A 19915-nucleotide genomic window follows, 5' to 3' on the forward strand; every position below is an offset into this window, starting at 1 on the left:
CACTGGGAGAAGTTTTACACATAGGAATCCCTGGGACTCAATCTAGATTTCTTGAATTTGAACCTTCAAGGATAGGTCTCAGGATTCTGTGTTTAAAATTGCTTTTAGTGAGTCTGAATTTAGGCACTGCTGTTTTAGCAGCTACATAAATTAATTATGCTTAAATATCATGGATTATGAGAGCTTATAGACTAATGAGGTTGTTAAGTTGTATACATAAATAACTAGAAATCAAGTGCAAAGCTGTATCGATAGCATACCAAGAAAATCTCAGTGAAATGCATTACCACAGGACTTGCATGTAAGTGTAGATTCTAGGGTTTAGGAAGACGGCAATAGCATTTAACAAGCCAGAAGGCAGGAAAGGATGAGAAATATTCAGAGAATATGTAGAGTATATCCAGTTATATTGGTATTATGTAGCTTAAAAATAGACATTTGCTACATATTTCTCAGCTTCACTTAAATTTAAGGTTTTCATTAGTTTCTGTCTTTGCTCAAAATCAGAAAAGTAGTAAAGGGAAATTTAACTGTCTCTGCTCTGACCCTTATTTCCTTTTAGGTTTTTACCATGCAGTTTCTAAAAGAACAAAAAGACATGCATTTTTTCCCACTTTTGTTTTTAACAGGATATTTGTCAAATGCAAAAGATATCTACAAAAGTATTTTAGGCTCCTATTTGGATGACATTTGGCGACAACTGGAGATTGTACAGTTTATTAGGGAAAAAAAGCCTGAAACCAGCTACAAGATACAAGAATTGCAATGTCAGATACTAAATTGGATGCAAAGTGGACAGCAAATTAAGGTAAGTACTGAAATAAAGCAGATAACAGCAATCAGCTTATATAAGAATTGGATGTAAGATAAATTTTTGCATTTAATTTGAAATTATGAAATAGTGTAGTATATACTATTTTGTCCCTCGACAGTTTTCTCCTTAAGTAAGTTAACAGGACAGAATCAGACCCAGAGAAAGGATCATTGGCATCATTATTTATATGTCTTGAATTTTTTTAATACTTTAATTTTTATTATACATAGTTTTCTGTGGATTAATCCTTTAAATCTCAAAAATTTTGTTTTCTACTTGTAAGTTGATGAACACATACCAACAATAGAACTACAATAATTAATTTTTAGATATTGAGCCAGAATCTCATCTTATATAATTCTAAAAAAAAAGCACTTGTTTATTTCTTGGATTATGTTGGAAATTTTTTGCCCATTCTACATCAAGCATTGAACAAAGTTTGCATAAGTAAAGATTTAAGAGAAAATACTTTAAAAAATATTTTCAAGCAGAAAAGCATCTTAAAATCTTTACACTAAATCTGGAAACAAATTTGGCCTTTTTCTTCATTTTCCTCTGTCCCTGCTGGGGATATTCTTATCCCCAACTCTATGGTTACTTGGGTAACTTGCCTGTCATTAAAACAAATTAAATCAGTCAGTAAGAAATTTAAAATTGGGGAGTGATGTCAGCATCATGGCAGGAAGAGATGCTCTCTCAGCTCTCCCCTTCAATCTGCAACCAGGAAAACATCCACAACTCAACAAAGGGGCCTTTGCCTAACACCAGGACACTGGAGAGTTCCATCCATCTGTACCTGTAAAGATAGGTGGAATGAAACCCATAGAAGAGGCAGAACTGGAGGATCAGCATAGGCAGTGCCTGCAATTTTGGACCCTGGGCTGTAGCAGCTGAACCCCAGTCCAGAGAACCCAGTAGCAGCAAGGGCGGCATCCCACATGACCCCGGCCTCCCACTTGCACTGGTACCCACAGCCACAGATAGCTGGAGCAGCCGTGGCACGAGGCCTGTGACCCTGTCCCTCCAGCTCAGAGCCACCCACAGCTCTGGCGCCCCACCCTCCATCAGCAGTGGGTGAGCCCAGAAACCCAAGAGCACCAGAAAAGGAACAGCACACATGACCCCAGTTCCTCCTCCCGGCCTTCCTGCTCTTCCTGCAGTGGCAGAGCCTGTGACTCAGGGATCCCAAATGAGACCACCATCCTAGTACTCAGGCAGTGACATCAATAACACCAGAAACAGCAAGGCACCAACAACCCCAGAGGCACAAGCAGTGACAACAAATGCTTTGCATGACCTCTCTGACATAGACACGGAGGGTAGAAAGTGCCAATACTCAAACACAACCAGAGGCAGCGCAGGTAAGAGAAAACAATGTGCTATAGTGCCACCTACTGGAAAGTAAGAGAAAGGCTTCTGTTTACAATGGAGAAAAGACAGCCTCTTCAGTAAGTGGTGCTGGGAAAACTGGACAGCTATATGCTAAAGAATGAAACTAGAACATTTCCTAACACCATACACAAAAATAAATTCAAAATGGATTAAAGACCTAAATGTAAGGCCGGATACTGTAAAACTCTTAGAGGAAAACATAGGCAGAACACTCTTTGACATAAATCTCAGCAAGATCTTTTTTGATCCACCTCCTAGACTAATGAAAATAAAAACAAAAATAAACAAATGGGATCTAATTAAACTTATAAGCTTTTACACAGCAAAGGAAACCATAAAGAAAACAAAAAGACCACCCTTAAAATGGGAGAAAATATTTGCAAATGAAGCAGCCGACAAGAGATTAATCTCCAAAATATACAAATAGCTCATGCAACTCAATATCAAAAAAACAAACAACCCAATCAAAAAATGAGCAGAAGATATAAATAGACATTTCTCCAAAGAAGACATACAGATAGCCAAAAAGCACATGAAAAGATGTTCAACATCACTAATTAGGGACTTCCCTGGTAGTCCAGTGGTAAAGAATCCACCTTACAATGCAAGGGACACAGGTTCAAAGCCTGGTCAGGGAACTAAGATCCCACATGCTGCGGGGCAGCTAAGCCCGTGTGCCACAACTACTGAGCTCACACGACTCAACTAGAGAGCCTGCAGGCCCCAAATTACAGACCCCACGCACTCTGGAACCCGTGGGCCACAACTTGAGAAGAGAAAACTAGCGAGAAGCCCATGCGCTGCAACGAAGAGCCTGAAGTGCCGCAACTAAGACCCAATGCAGCCAAAAATAAAAAAATAAATAATAAATAAGTATTTTAAAAATTCACTAATTATTAGAGAAATGCAGATCAAAACTACAATGAGGTATCACCTCACACGGGTCAGAATGGCCATGATCAAAAGATCTACAGGGCTTCCCTGGTGGCGCAGTGGTTGAGAGTCCGCCTGCCAATGCAGGGGACACAGGTTCGTGCCCCGGTCCGGGAAGATCCCACATGCCGCGGAGCGGCTAGGCCCGTGAGCCATGGCCGCTGAGCCTGTGCGTCCGGAGCCTGTGCTCTGCAAAGAGAGAGGCCACAACAGTGAGAGGCCCGTGTACCCGCCCCCCCCAAAAAAAAAAAGATCTACAAACAGTAAATGCTGGAGAGGGTGTGGAGAAAAGGGAACCCTCCTACACTGTTGGTGGGAATGTAAAGGGGTACAGCCAGTATGGAGAACAGTATGGAGGTTCCTTAAAAAACTAAAAATAGAACTACCATACGACCCAGCAATCCCACTCCTGGGCATATACCCAGAGAAAACCATAATTCGAAAAGATACATGCACCCCAGTGTTCATTGCAACGCTATTTACAGTAGCTAGGACATGGAAGCAACCTAAATGTCCATCAACAGAGGAATAGATAAAGAAGATGTGGCACATATATACAATGGAATATTACTCATCCATAAAAAAGAACAAACTAATGCCATTTGTAGCAACATGGACGGACCTAGAGATTGTCGTTCTGAATGAAGTAAGTCAAACACAGAAAGACAAATATATGATACCACTTATATGTGGAATCTAAAAAAATGGTATAAATGAACTTAGTTACAAAACAGAAATAGAGTCACAGATGTAGAAAACAAACATGGTTAACAGGGGGTAAGGGAGGAGGGATAAATTGGAAGATTGGTATTGACATATACTCACTACTATATATAAAATAGGCAACTAATAATAACCTACTGTATAGCACAGGGAGCTCTACTCAATATGCTGTGATGGCCTATATGGGAAAAGAATCTAAAAAAAGAATGGATATATGTATATGTATAACTGATTCACTTTGCTGTATAACTGAAGCTAATACAGCATTGTAAATCAAGTATACCTCAATGAAAATTTAAAAAAGAAAGAAAGGAATAGAAAAGATGGTATGGAACTTGGAGCATGGCCAGGCCAGGAGTGTGATTTCTCTGGAATCCTCTGCCCCAGTCCCAGAGGCTGCATTAGGTTTAATGCAGAAAAATGACTGACAAATTACTAGGTCACTGAGTGTGAAATTTATATTTTTTGCTTCTTGCTTTCACCCATCCAATAATTGTATCGACCTAAACAGTAAAGATATTGCTATTGTCTTCTTTATTGCAGCACCTCTGAAAAGGGAACTGCTGTGTCTCAGTAGATTTTTTTTGCTGGATAACTCTTTTCCTTGTGATAAATAAATCTCCTAACAGGGTCTTATGTTTTTTTAGAAAAAGAGAACGGCTTCTAGTTTATAACTTGTTGGTTCATTGAAATCAAGTAGAAAAAATTATTTTTACCTAAAGAAGAAAGGTGTTCGCTACTTCAGATGTGTCAGCTGAGGAACAACTTATCCAGCACCATGAAGAACCACAGCAACACTGTATCACAAAAACAAAATGACAATTCATTAGAAATCAAACTTAAAGTCATGGAATATTGCAATCTAACTGATAGAGAATTCAAAATAGCTCTCATGAAGAAACAACAAGCTACAAGAAAACTCAGAAAGGCAGTTCAATGAGCTCAGGAATAAAATTAATGAACAGAAGGAATACTTTACCAAAGAGACTGAAAATAAAAAAGAACCAAACAGAAATTCTGAAGCTGAAGAGCTCAATAAATGAGATTGAGAATTCATTAGAAAGCACTGGAAATAGAGAAGACCATATGGAAGAAAGAATTATTGAGCTCAAATTTAGAAATCTAGAGATGGTACAGGTAGAAGAGGAAAAAGAATTAAGATATAAAAAAGGGGGAAATTTTATGAGCGTTATCTGACTCTTTTAGGAAGGGCAACATTAGGGTAATGGTTATCCCGGAAGAAGAAGAAACAGAGAAGGTAGCAGAGAGTTTATTTAAAGAAATAACAGCTGAGGACTTCGCAAACCTGGGGGAGGAACTGGACATACAAGTCTATGAAGCTACAAGAACACCTAATCACCTCAATGCAAAAAGATCTTCTTTAAGACACTGTCAAAAGTCAATGAAAGGGCTTCCCTGGTGGCGCAGTGGTTGAGAGTCCGCCTGCCGATGCAGGGGACGCAGGTTCGTGCCCCGGTCCAGGAAGATCCCACATGCCGCGGAGCAGCTAGGCCCGTGAGCCATGGCTGCTGAGCCTGCGCGTCTGGAGCCTGTGCTTCGCAACGGGAGAGGCCACAGCAGTGAGAGACCCGCGTACCGAAAAAAAAAAAAAGTCAATGAAAAAGAATTTTAAATGCAGTCAGTGAAAAAAGGATGCAACCTACAAAGGAATCCCTATTAGCAGATTTCTCAGCAGAAACTCAACAGGCCAGGAGGGAGTGGAATGACATTCTCAAAATACTGAAAGATAAAAACTGTCATCCAAGAATACTCTAGCCAACAAAGTTATCATTCAGATACGAAGGAGAAATAAGTGCTTTCCCAGACAAACAAAAGCTGAGGGATTTTTATCAACACTAGACCTGCCTTATAAGAAATGTTGAAAGGAGCTCTGCTGCCAGAAAAAAAAGGCAAAAGTACACAAAACTTTAAGGTGATAAATAGATGAACAGAATCAGAAAATTGCAACTCTGTATCAGAATAGGTTTTTAAATACTTTATTACAACATAAAAGTTAAAGGGAGAAATATCAGGAAAAAAACAATAGCCACTTCAATTTGATAACAAATGTAATATAAAAAGGGATAATTTGAGACAAGAAAAACATAAAAGGGGAAGAGGAAAAGAAGGGAACCCATATAGGCAAATGAAGATAAGATGCTATCAGCAGAAAAAGGACTACTTTATCTATGATACATTTCACACAAACCTCTTGGTAACCACCAAGCATAAATCTAAAACAGAGACACAAAACATAAAAAAAGAGGAAACTGAGAAAAACATCATAGAAAACTACCAAACCAAAATGGCAGACAGAAACACAGGAAAAGGAAACAATGGAGATATAGAACAAGAAGAAAACAAAATATAGAATGGCAGTACTCAGTACTCATCTATCAATAATCACCCTAAGTGTAAATGGATTGGATTCACCAATCAAAAGACACAAAGTGACTGGATGGATTAAAAAACAAGAGCCAACTATATGCTGCCTCTGGGAGACTCGCTTCAGCTCTAAAGACAAACATAGGCTCAAAGTGAAGTGATAGAAGATGATACTCCAAACAAACGACAGCCAAAAGAAAGCAGATGTAGCCATACTCATATCAGACAAAATACACGTTAAGCCAAAAAAGGTAACAAGAGACAAGAAAGGACATTATATTCTGATGAAGGGGATAATTAATCAAAAAGACATAATAGTAAAACAAACAACAAAAAGAGACATAATATTTAGTAATATCTATGCATCTAACATAGGAGCACCAAAATATATAAAGCAATTATTAACAGACCTAAAGGGAGAAATTGGTGCAGCACAATAATAGGAGGTGACTTTAACACCCCACTTACATTAATAGATAGATCATCCAGACAGAAAGTCAACAAGGAAACAGTGGTCTTAAATGAAACATTAAACTGGATGGATTTGATAGATTGGTATAGGACATTCCATCCAAATGCAACAAAATACACATTCTTCTCAAGCACACATGGAACTTTCTCAGGGGTAAACTGTATGTTGGGACACAAAACAAGTCTCAATAAATTTAAGAAGATTGAAATCATACCAAGCATCTTTTCCGACCACAACACTATGAGACTATAAGAAGATAGCTGAAAATATCACAGATATGTGGAGACTGAACAACATGCTACTGAGCAACTATTGGGTCAATGAAGAAATCAAAGGAGAATTTTTAAAATACCTTAAGACAAATGAAAATGAAAATACGATATACCAAAATCTATGGGATGCAGCAAAAGCAGTACTAAGAGGGAAGTTTATATCAATACAAGCCTATCTCAAGAAAGTCTCAAATAAATCATATAACCTTACACCTAAAGGAACTAGAAAAAAAAAATGAAGCCCAAAGTCAATAGAAGGAAGGAAATAATAAAGATCAGAGCAAAAATAAATAAAATAGAGACTAAAAAGACAATAGAAGAGATCAGCGAAACTAAGAGTTGGTTCTTTGAAAAGGTAAACAAAAATGACAAACTAACTAGACTCACTAAGAAAAAAAAAGAGAAGGCTCTGATAAATAAAATTAGAAAATAAAGGAGAAAAATAACAATGGATACCACAAAAATACAAAGATTGTAAGAGAATATTCTGACAAAGTGGACAACCTAGAAGAAATGAAGAAATTCTTAGAATCATGTAACCTTCCAAGACTGAATTATGAAGAAATGGAAAAATTGAATAGACCAATTTCTAGTAAAGAGATTAAAACAGTAATGAAAAAAAACCTCCTAAAAAACAAAAGCCCAGAATCAGATGGCTTCACAAGTGAATTCTACCGAACATTCAAAGAAGAATTAATATCCATCCTTCTCAAACTCTTCCAAAATATTGAAGAGGAGGGAGCACTTTCTAACTCATTTTACAAGGCCAGCATTACCCTGATACCAAGTCCAGACAAAAACAATACAAAAAAATATACATTACTGACCAATATCTCTGATGAATATAGATGCAAAAATCCTGAACAAAATATTAGCAAACCAAATACAATACATTAAAACGTTCATATAGCATTATCAAGTAGGATTTATTCCAGGGATGCAAAGATGGTTCAATATTCTCAAACCACCTTAGCAAAATGAAAGATAAAAAACATGGTCATCTCAATAGATGCAGAAAAAGCATTTGACTAGATGCAACACCTATTTATGATAAAAAAAAACTCTCAGTGAAATGGGTGTAGAAGGAGTGTATCTCAGCATGATAGAGGCCGTATATGACAAACCCACAGCTAACATCATACTCAATGGTGAAAAGCTGAAAACTGTCCCTCTAAAATCAGGAACAAGACAAGGATGCCCACTCTCACCATCATTATTCAATATAGTATTAGAAATTATAGCCAGAGCAATTACGTAGAAAAAGAAATAAAATGCATCCAAATTGGAAAGGAAAAAGTAAAACTGTCACTGTTGCTACATGATTTTACGTGTAGAAAACCCTAAAGACTCCACCAAAAAACTATGAGAAATAACAAAACAAATACAGTAAAGTTGCAGGGTACAAAATCAACATATAAAAATCTATTGTGGGCTTCCCTGGTGGCACAGTGGTTGAGAGTCCACCTGCCGATGCAGGAGACGTGGGTTCGTGCCCCGGTCCGGGAAGATCCCACATGCCGCAGAGCGGCTAGGCCTGTGAGCCATGGCCGCTGAGCCTGCGCGTCCAGAGCCTGCACTTTGCAATGGGAGAGGCCACAAAAGTGAGAGGCCAGCGTAGCACAAAAAAAAAAAAAAAATCTATTGCATTTCTATATGCTAAAAATGAGCTAGCAGAAAGAGAAATTAAGAAAACAATCCCATTTACAATCACAACAAAAAGAACAAAAAATACCTAGGAATAAATTTAACCAAGGAGGTGAAAAACCTGTACACTGAAAACTATAAGATGTTGAAGGAAATTAAAGATGCAAATAAATGGAAAGATATTCCATGCTCATGGATTGGAAGAATTAACATTGTTGAAATGTCCATATTACCTAAAACAATCTACGTATTCGATGCAATCCCTATCAAAATCCCAAGGACATTTTTCCACAGAAATAGAACAAAAAATCCTAAAATTTATATGGAAGCACAAAAGACCATAACTAGCCAAAGCAATCCTGAGAAAAAAGAACAAAGCTGGAGGCACCACAGTCCCTGATTTCAAACTACATTACAAAGCTATAGTAATCAAAAGAGCATGGTATTGGCAGAAAAACAGATACATAGATCAGTGGAACAGAATTGAGAGCCCAGAAATAAACCCACACATATATGGACAATTAATTTACAACAAAGGAACAAAGAAGAAACAATAGAGAAAGGATAGTCTCTTCAATAAATGGTGTTGGGAAAACTGGACAGCCACATACAAAAAAAAGAAGTAGACCACTGTCTCACACCATACACATAAATCAACTCAAAGTGGATTAAGGATTGGAATGTAAGACCTGAAACGATAAAACATAGACAGTATACTCTTTGACATCAGTCTGAGCAATATCTTTCTGGTTATGTCTCCTCAGGCAAGGGAAACAAAAGCAAAAATAAACAAATGGGACTACATCAAACTAAAAAGCTTCTGCACAGCAAAGAAAATCATCATCAAAATGAAGAGACAACTTATTGAATAGAAGATATTTGCAAATTATTATATTCAATAAGGTGTTAATATCCAAAATATATAAAGAACTCATACTACTCAACAACAACTACAAAAAAATTTAAAAATGGGCAGAGGAGCTTCATAGACATTTTCCCAAAAAAGACATACAGATGGCCAGTAGGCACATGAAGAGATGTTCAACATCACTAATTGTTAGGGAAATGCAAATCAAAACCACAATGAGATATCACATCACACCTATCATAATGTCTATTATCAAAAAGACAAGAAATAATAAATATTGGTGAGGATTTGGAGAAAAGGGAACCCTCATACACTGTTGTTGGGAACATAAGTTGGTGCAGCCACTATGGAAAACAGTATAGAGATGCCTCAAAAAATTAAGAATGGAACTCCCATATGAACCATCTACCCCACTTCTGGGTATTTGACCGAAGAATACAAAAACGCTAGTTTGAAAAGATACACCCTTATGTTCATGCAGCATTATTTACAATAGCCAAGATATGGAAACAACCTATGGTTGATTTGTTATCTCCACCCTGCACGCCCCCAAAACTGTAATGGTAAGTAGGAAAGTATAGCAGCAAATCATTGGTTTTCTCCAGCAATTCAAACCTGCCTGGGTTAAATTTAACACTTACAGTACAGGCAAAGACAACTTATATATAGTCACCTATATTGGAATTCTTGAGGAATACTAAGAATGCCCTACTCCAAAATACTTTCCTCATTAATATTTGATCTTACCAGAATTTATTCCTTTGTGTTCAAGCACTGATATCTTCTGCAACACAAATATTTACTTTGCCACCTTATTGTCATTAGTTTCATGTAACCAATTAAGTTTGTTATTTTTGTCACTGTAGTAAAAGAATATGAAAAAGAATAATCATTCAGATATACATGTATATGAAATTCTTATTTTTGAACAGGTGCTGATTATAATAAGAATGGATTCAGATGGTGAAAAACATTTACTCATTAAAATCCTTAACAAAATAGAAGGTAGGGAGTTTTAAATTATGCTTCATTTGATAACAAATGCTTGAATATATAAAAATGTACTGATCTAACCAAGTTTTTAATTAAGATATGATTAACACACCATAAAATTCATACTTTAAAAATATATAATTCAGTGGGATCTAATCAGTTTTTAAATCAATGTGGACTATATTAGTCTGCAATATAAATATACTATAATGTACTTATATGTACATTATCATTACTGTTAATTATTATTACCAATTGACACCTTTTATTGTCTACTAATCGCTAATATTATGGACTACTTACAACTCTATGAATAGGTTTTATTAAGTCAGTTTTTACAAATGAAGAAACTAAAATTCATAAAAGTGATGTATCACGCCAAAATCACAGGTAGTAAGTGAGGGAATCAGGATTTGAACCTAAGTCTCTTTTGTTCCAGGGTCATTTTTCAACTCTTCTACCCACTACTGCCCCCTCTGCCAACCCTTTCCACCTTGTGCTGTGGAACCCATTGCTAGGATGTAAACTTTTCTCCTTCTTCATCTCCTTGTCTTAAGTGAAACCCAACTTTCCCTAGATGATAATGCTTCCCCTGTATCCCTTTCATATAGAAGCTGATAATTTTCTCTCTCTATGTATAGGGATGAGAAGGCCATTTCTTGCTTTCCATTATCCTTTCCAAAACTTTATTCCTTCATCCTTTGGCTATGCCATATTGCCATGTCATTCTCTACTATCCCACAATCATCCATGGACAGTTTTGCACCTGATTCATGGTACTCTCTTTATTCCTGGTCCTGCCATTATCCTAGGTGTCTTTAATGTGAATGACTCATTCAATACCCTGACCTTTTAGTTTCGTTGGCCTTCACAACAAATATGATATTCACTCCTTCACTTTGCTATCGACCTTGTGATAATACAGAACTGTCCTGCCTCTAAACTTTAAACTCTGATACATTGTTCTCTGTCTACAGCTACATCTAGCTCTTTCATGATCTTCAGCATTCTAGAGATTGATAAATTGTCAACTCCTTTTTTCATTTTTTTCTCCTTCCAGAATTGGGGATGGCCATCACTTTAATCAGTCTTGTTCTTCTATTGTATTGATACCTTCCATTTAAACTTCAACCCTCAATCAATCAAGATTTAATCTCTCTATTCCTACACCTGAGCTGCTGAGCATTACTGGAGAAAATCAGATAGATTGGTACCACTACAAAATCAGGTTCTCTGAACTTATAAGGGCTTTTAATAATTCTTAACAATCTTTCTATATGTTCTTAGTTCCCATTCCTATCATACTAATGGCTGTACCGTAAACCCGTACCATGACACTCGTCCCCTCATTTTGAGAAGGGAATTATGCCTTCTAACATCCTTTAGTCCAGTAATAATCCTCCTCAGTTTCATCTTCCCCACCATCTACAAACTTATATTTATTTCTTCTATTGTTTTATCTTTCCTCCTTTCTCTACAGAGGAGGTGAATCTCCACCCTTTGAGAACCAATCTATCACTTGTGCTGTGGATCCCATCTCTTCATGCAGTCTCAAACAGTTTGTTCCATCAGTTATTTCCCAGCCAGCCTTCTTCTCTAATGACTCTTTCTCTTAATCTTTAAGCCTTCCAGTCTTAAAAATAAAATAAAATAAAATAAAATATCACCCTCAACCTGTGTCAACCTTTATTTATTCTCTTCCCTCTATGAACTGCATCTTTTGTCATCTCCCAAAATATTTCTTGGCTCTAACCCTACCAAACTATTTATCTTGCTGTCTCCTATCTCCATGCCTTTACCCTTCCTGTTCCTGCTATCATAATGCTCTTCTCTCTTCTTTAGGAAGCTAACTCCTACACATCCTTTAAAAATTAGTTAAAACATTTGTTTAGGAAACCTTGATTTAAATACTTTCCCTCTCTACTCTCAGGGTATTATGTGCATCCTTCTAAGACACTTCTTACCATCCTGGGGTATAATAACTGATTATCTTGTCTGTTTTCCTCACTAAAATTTCAGCTTCTGGAAGGTAATGACCATGCCCTGATTTGTATCTCCAGCACCCACAAAAATGTCTGGAACATGGAAGGCACATCATAAAGATTTATTGAATAAATGAATAAGCTAATGAATACCTCCCTATATATCCTACTTAGACTAAGACTAGTGAGAAAGATTTAACTGAAATATATGCAAGTATTGTGACAAATATCTGCTACTCTGTGAAGTTAGTAAACTATTTAAACATATCAATAGTAATGTGAGAATGGAAAGCTCTTTTAAGCAGAGCCTTATACGGTGCTATTTCTTGACAATGTTATCATGTGCTAGAGTCCAAATTTTCAAGCTTGGATCTTATTATTTCGTTCAGTTTTCCAGTCCTGGGAAGATAAATTCATATTTACCAAATCACAAGATCCTTACTAGTACCAAAATGCTAGAGCAATACTTAACAATTGAGGAGCTGAAGCTGCCACAGTTGTCTAGACAATCAGGGTAACTGGAAACTTTTTTTTTTTTAATTGGGGTATAGTTGCAATGTTGTGTTAGTTTCTGCTGTATTGCAAAGTGAATCAGCTATATGTATACATATATCCTCTCTTTTTTGGATTTCCTTCCCATTTAGGTCACCAAAGAGCACTGAGTAGAGTTCCCTGTGCTATACAGCAGGTTCTCATTAGTTATCTATTTTATACATAGTAGTGTATATCGCGCTGACCAATGTTAGCATTATAAAACAAAGGGGGATATATGTATATGTATAACTGATTGCTGTACACCTGAAACTAACACAACATTGTAAATCAGCTATACTCCAATAAAAATTCTAAAAAATAAATTTTAAAATATTAATAAGACAAAGGGATTTGGATAACCAAAGGTATATTTTTGTGAAGAAGCTGAGGAAATATTCCTGCCCCCAGAAAAGAATACTTAAACCTACTTAATGAGACACATTTTCCTTTGATGTCATGTAAGATATAGTGGCAAATTATTGCTGTATATATATCGGTTCTTATGTAGGCTTCATGCTGAACATTCCTATTTCTCTTGACATTTGGGATTATATCATTACTACTCTTATTGTTTTGTTTCAACAAGGTCTGCTGACACAAAAATATTGACTCTCTATACTGAAAAATGTTTTTACTCTGTTTGTAACTGGCAACTATCCTCTGTATCTAGAAGCTAGGCCTTTTCTTTGTGTCTAGTGTTAGAAAATAAAGATGTGGTTCCATCGTTCCACGTGTTTGAAAGATCCCAGTAATGTGCTCAGCAAGTAATCTGCTTTGGGATCAAAGCTAGTACAAACCACTTAAGGAGATTAGGTTTTAAATAATATGACCTCATAAATTATAAAAGAGAAATACTACTAACTCCATTCTTATTATCACCAAAACTACTGTCATATCAAGTAAACATGAAATTATTAAACATTACTCTGCCATTATTACATCACACTTTTGGGAACTCTACAGCTGACAAAAGTTCACTAATAGAGTATAGAATTTATTTTTACTAGAATTAGCTACTCTTAAATCAATTATGTGTACCAAAAATAAACTGTATATGTGGGTATAATAAAATTTTTAAGTTTATTATATTTGGTTTAAAATATAACATAAATAATATAAGTAATTTAAATTATAATTGAGAAGCAGGAGTGAATCTATGAAACAGGTAGTGTCCAGGAAGTCTTCTTTTTCTTATACAGCAAGGAGAAAGGAAAAAAAAATTCCTACTGCACTGAAATGTATAGTCTCTTGCTGTTTAGTTATGTACTTAAATTTTTGGCTAGAAAAAAGGTAAAATCTACCGTAATTTTTAGCAAAATAAAATGAACTGCACAGAATTGGTGAGTATTTAGTTATTTTAACATTAAGTTTTTGATCTATTTTATTATTTTACATAATAAATTCAGAATTTCCAGGCTTATATACACCCAACATACATACACACCAGAAACAGTGCCCATGGCTCAAACTTTCTGATTCCCTAGACTTAGAAAAATAATCCTTGTTCACAGATCTTTAATTCATTTCTATGGTAGTGAAATATATGACACACCTAAAAATATATATGAACAAAATATTGAAAAAAACTTTTTGTATTACTCTTTTTTCCAACAGGTTTGACACTGACTGTCTTACATTCGAACAAAAAAGATTTTCTGGAATCCAAAGGTGTTTTAAATGGGTAAAAACATATTTGTTCATCTCTGGGGAGGAGACATACCAGTTCCATGGGAAAAGTGCAGTTTCTCCTAGAACTTAACTTTTTAAAGTTTTTTTTAGCCTATTTTAAAAAATTTATTTATTTACTTATTTGTCTGCGTCAGGTCTTAGTTGCAGCACATGGGATCTTCATTGTGACATGCGGGTCTTTTCGTTGAGGCGTGTGGACTTCTCTAGTTGCAGTATGTGAGCACCAGAGCGCACAAGCTCAGTAGTTGCGGCGCACAGCCTTAATTGCCCTGCGGCATGTGGGATCCTAGTTCCCCAACCAGGGATTGAACCGATGTCCCCTGCATTGGAAGGCAGATTCTTAACCACTGGACCACCAGGGAAGTCCCAAAAAAGGTTTAATAAAACCTGAAATTAATCAATGTCTCCACTCTCTTCCTGAAAAATGCTTTAACTAAGTTTATTGCCTTGTGTATTATGTATTATTGTCGTCCAGAATTTTAGTTCAATCTTTCTTTAATATCTCCAAATTATCATTGTTATTGTTAGTGTCAGTACAAGTAGTACCTATTTAGACTTACACTTGTTTCTAACCAGTGTTTTTGCTCAGCATTGTTTCTTATATTTTCGTCATTCCTTTTGAGTTTCCTTCTTCTTGTAGTACATCACTTAGAAATTCTTTCAGTGAGAGCCTGCTAATAATAAAGTTAGTGTTGGCTTGTCTAAAAATGTTTTCATTTTGCCTTATTTTATGTAGAAATTATTTCTAGATAGAAAGCAGCAGTAGAGAATTTTAATTATAGTAAATTCTATGTTATATGAAATTCGAAGATGGGAAAGATAAACTTAACGATATTTAAGTACCCATCTTTTTGTTGTTAAATCACTTATGAAGCCCATTGAGGAAAAAAAAGCCATTTCAAAGTCATCAGGAAGGGACTTCCCTGGTGGCACAGTGGTTAAGAATCCGCCTATCAATGTAGGGGGCACGGGTTCAAGCTCTGGTCTGGGAAGATCCCACATGCCGCAGAGCAACTAAGCCTGTGCCCCACAACTACTGAGCCTGTGCTCTAGAGCCCGGGTGCCACACCTACTGAAGCCTGTGCACCTAGAGCCCATGCACCACAACAAGAGGAGCCACCGCAATGAGAAGCCCACGCACTGCAACGAAGAGTAGCCTCCACTCGCCACAACTGGAAAAAGCCCACACGCAGCGATGAAGACCCAATACAGCCAAAATAAATAAATAAATAAATAAATAAAAAACAAAGTAATCAGGTAATATTCTACTATATAGATTCTCAAAGATTAAAATCTCATATTTATAAGAAAATGAGGTTGATTTCTCATGGTGATTTGTGTATTACTGATAAGACTCAGGTAATAAAATAGGGTCCCTTGCATATGAGGATGTGAAATAGTCCACAGTTTTTTTATATCCTGGTTTGTTTGTTTTTTTTAAGTATGACCATCAAAAAGAAAGATAAAAAGAGATTAGCACAATTGGAAAACAAGTCAACAGAAAATACGCCAGTGTCCTTCCAAGATAAGTAGGCATAGATTAGAGAAGAATAAAATAGCCAAAACAGTCATCTTATAGCATTCCAAGTGTATAATGACACAAGACTAATTCTATTTTCTTGGCTTTCTTTTGTCTTCAGTACAAGTTTCTGTGCAGTTGTACACAATCAATATATTGGAGCAGATTTCCCCTGGAGTAATTTCTCTTTTGTGGTGGAATACAATTTTGTAGAAAACTCTTGTTGGGCTGAACATTGTGAAAAGTTGAATATTCCTTACTTGGCCTTTAAAGTGATTCTTCCAGACACAGTTTTAAAGAGTAAGGATATAAACTAAAATTCCTTTTTTGTTCCATTAGCATGAAAATTTGCTGCTTTCTATTTCTGATCTATGGAAAGAGAATAAACTATAGCATTAGAAGACTTGAGTTCAAGCTCTAACCTCACCACCAACTGTGTGACCTTGAGCAAGACCTTTAACTATCTCTTGCCTCTTTCGTAAAATAGCCTTTACTGATTCTATTTGTCTTCATCCGTTTAGCTTCTAAATTTTACTTATAATAGCACAATTAAATTATAATTATATCTAATCTTAACTGACTTTTATGCAACAATATTTTTATTGAATTTTAGGGAAAAATATGTCATAGTATGTTGACTGACACAGAGAACTTTTAATACACAACAAAAAATTACGCACAAATGCTTGGCAAAGAGTCTAAACCACTTTGTATAGCATTTGGTTTCTTTGTATTTCTCAGTAACGCTTCACATGACTAAGGTTGTGAGTTCTCAGATCCATTAAATTAAAAGTCCTGTATATTTTTAGTCCCAGTGCATCTCTCATTCAAAACTTGCCATAAGTCACTTTCCATCCACCTCAAGTATGAGTAGGAAGTTTGAATTCTGAGACATTCCAACTCAATTCTAAAAATACAACCATAATTATTACTTTGGAATCTTTGATACAGAGATTTAAGCATTAACTTCATTAAATAATTAAAACATGGGTTCAAGAAAGGATAAAAGGTAAACATTCATCTTTAAACTGAATTTATTCAACCAATTCCTTATTTGGGTCATTTATAATGCTTCAATTTTCTACTATTATACCACAAGATTTATAGTAGTTTATATATCTTATATATCTTTATGTACTTGTTGTAAGAAGTAAAACTTCCAGGGTAAAATGAATTGCTGGTTCAAAGGTATACACACATTTATATATTGCCAATAGCTTTCCAGAAATTCTATCCCAATTTATATTTACGTAGAAAGTGTGAGAGAATCCTTTCCCTCATATTTTTACTACAAGTAGGTATTATTAATCTTTTAAATTTTTGAAAGGATTAGAGGCAAATAATATTTTATAGTTGTGTTATTGCATTTCTTTGATTATCCATACCATTTCATAAGTGAATTGATCTTGTATAGCCATTCTTTTATAAATGGCCAGTTTATGTCCTTTGTCCACTTATTTGTTGAGGTATATGATCTTTTTCCTATTGATCTGTAGCATTCCCTATGGATTATTGTGCATAATTTTAAATTTTGATGTAAATCAGTATATATATTTACACAGGAAATGTCCAATATGTACTAATTGAATAAAGCAGATATTAACATTCAGGTAGAGTATGATCCTGTTTTTTCTTTTCCTTATTTTTTCAAGTGAATGTACATGTGTAAGTATAGACAAGCAAACATATAGAAAAAAGTGTGGAAGTATGTGTTAAACTCTGTTTTTAGTATATAGTAGTTTTAATAAATTCTATTAACTATTATTTCTAGGAGTAGAATAACATGATTTTAATTTTATTCTTCAGACCTTTCTTTATTCTGAATTCATATTTTTACAATGAATATGTTTTATTTTGATACTACTCCTTAAGCATACACCTGTTATTCTCATGTTTAGTAAAAAGAGAAAGAACCGAGGGATGAGAAAAAAGAGAAATATTTATAAATTTTTTCATATTTAGGAAGCACCTTGCTGGATAGTTTTGGTGGTTTTCTTTTGGAAATTCAGATTCCATATGTGTTTTTTGCATCTGAAGGACTTCTTAATACTCCAGAAATACTTCAGTTGTTAGAAACCAAGTAAGTTATTGACTTCATAACTTAGGAAAGATGTATATACCCTAATTGGCTAAATATTATGCTATATATGTGGCACTATTTCTTTCTGATTCAAGCCTGGAATTATATCACATAGGAATAGTTTTCCATAGAGTTTATGTCAACTTATACTTCTCTCCCTATAGTACACCATCATAATTATTGAATATTGTCTTTTTTTGGTTATATATCAATTTTGTGGAGAAAAATAGTTAATTATTATTTCAATTCATTTTTAATTGCATTTCTTTTGTTACCAGCAAATATGAGGATTTTATGTGGGGGGGGTTTCTGTGAATTACATGGTCATGTTTTTGGGTCATTGATATTATTGAGAATGAGTATTCTTATTTAGAGGACTTTAAATACTGACTAGGAAGCAAGATTATGAAGTTCTAAATGAATTCTCAAGTTTTTAGACCTTTAGTTCTAACATCATACCAACACGGAGCATTTTTAAATGATCTAAAACACTATCATAGCATACAAGTTGTCACAGGAAGGTTAGACATTGGGCTATATATCAAGGAAGGATAATTATGCTGTGACCTTCATTAAAATGCAGATCTATTTTCCATACTTTTGTTTTTATATCTTAAGGCTGTGGGGCATTCACAGAAAACTGTGAGCTTATAAAAGATAGTTTAAATCTAGGCAACTTTTCAGGAGAAAAAAGCAAATTCTGATAAATGCAGAATGTTTTAGTCTCATAACACAATGTTTTAATTTCATGAATTATTACTTACAGAACCAGAATAAATTGGTCAAGACATTTATAATAGGGGAATTCCCTGGCAGTCCAGTGGTTAGGACTCCACAGTCTCACTGCCAGGGGCCCAGGTTCAGTCCCTGGTGGGGGAACTAAAATCCCACAAGCCACGTGGGTGCGGGCAAAAAAAAACAAACCCAAAAAACAAACAAACAAAAGAAAGACATTTATAATAGTATCATGTACAATAATATTTAGCAAAATACCTAAGGCAACACATATCTCAACTAATTTGTCATAAACAGAATAATTCATAACTTCATTCCTCAAATTTCTTAAGTAGAATAAATTGAGGTATGAAACTTGAACAGTAGTTCAAATAATTTAATATGGAGGAGGACAATACAGTTTTTCTTAAAGAATTTTTCTTAGCCATCTGTCACCCCAAAATATTATATTTTACAGGTATAATATCACATTGCTGGAGAGATGCTGCAGTGAGTCATTGAAACTCTTTGGAGGTACAGAGCATTATGTAGTGGTGACAATTGATGAGGACACCACCATAATTTTGCAGGTAAAACTATACAATAAAAAATATAAATCAAATATATTAAAATACATGTGTAACCAGGTAATCTATTAGCTTTAGAGAGCTTAACTATAATCTACTCATGATTTCTTCCAAAACTTTGCAAATGGGCCATAAGTGCTAAAATCATCACCATGGAAAATGGCTATTACCAAGCTTTTTCAATGCCTTGTAATTTTTAACGTACTTTAAGAAGATAGAGCAAATATAGTATCTTTAATATTATGTATTGACCTTTTTTTAAATACATTTATAGAATAATTATAGTGTTGAAAACTTTAAAAATCAAATTCTAG

At 35.2% G+C, this 19915-nt stretch overlaps 1 protein-coding gene across 1 annotated transcript in view; it reads left to right on the top strand.

Moving 5' to 3' along the window:
- The window catches only part of SHOC1 (shortage in chiasmata 1), an 87569-nt gene that overhangs the window by 51293 nt on the left and 16361 nt on the right, over positions 1–19915 (top strand). Inside the window, exons 14-19 of the mRNA XM_024757271.1 lie at positions 630–808; positions 10436–10508; positions 14627–14693; positions 16342–16520; positions 18183–18300; positions 19493–19604. Of these exons, the coding sequence (XP_024613039.1) occupies positions 630–808; positions 10436–10508; positions 14627–14693; positions 16342–16520; positions 18183–18300; positions 19493–19604 (728 nt within the window). The remainder of the gene's footprint in view (positions 1–629; positions 809–10435; positions 10509–14626; positions 14694–16341; positions 16521–18182; positions 18301–19492; positions 19605–19915) is intronic.

This window comes from Neophocaena asiaeorientalis, unplaced genomic scaffold, assembly GCF_003031525.2.
Source record: "Neophocaena asiaeorientalis asiaeorientalis breed wild unplaced genomic scaffold, Neophocaena_asiaeorientalis_V1.1 scaffold432, whole genome shotgun sequence".
NCBI lineage: Eukaryota > Metazoa > Chordata > Mammalia > Artiodactyla > Phocoenidae > Neophocaena > Neophocaena asiaeorientalis.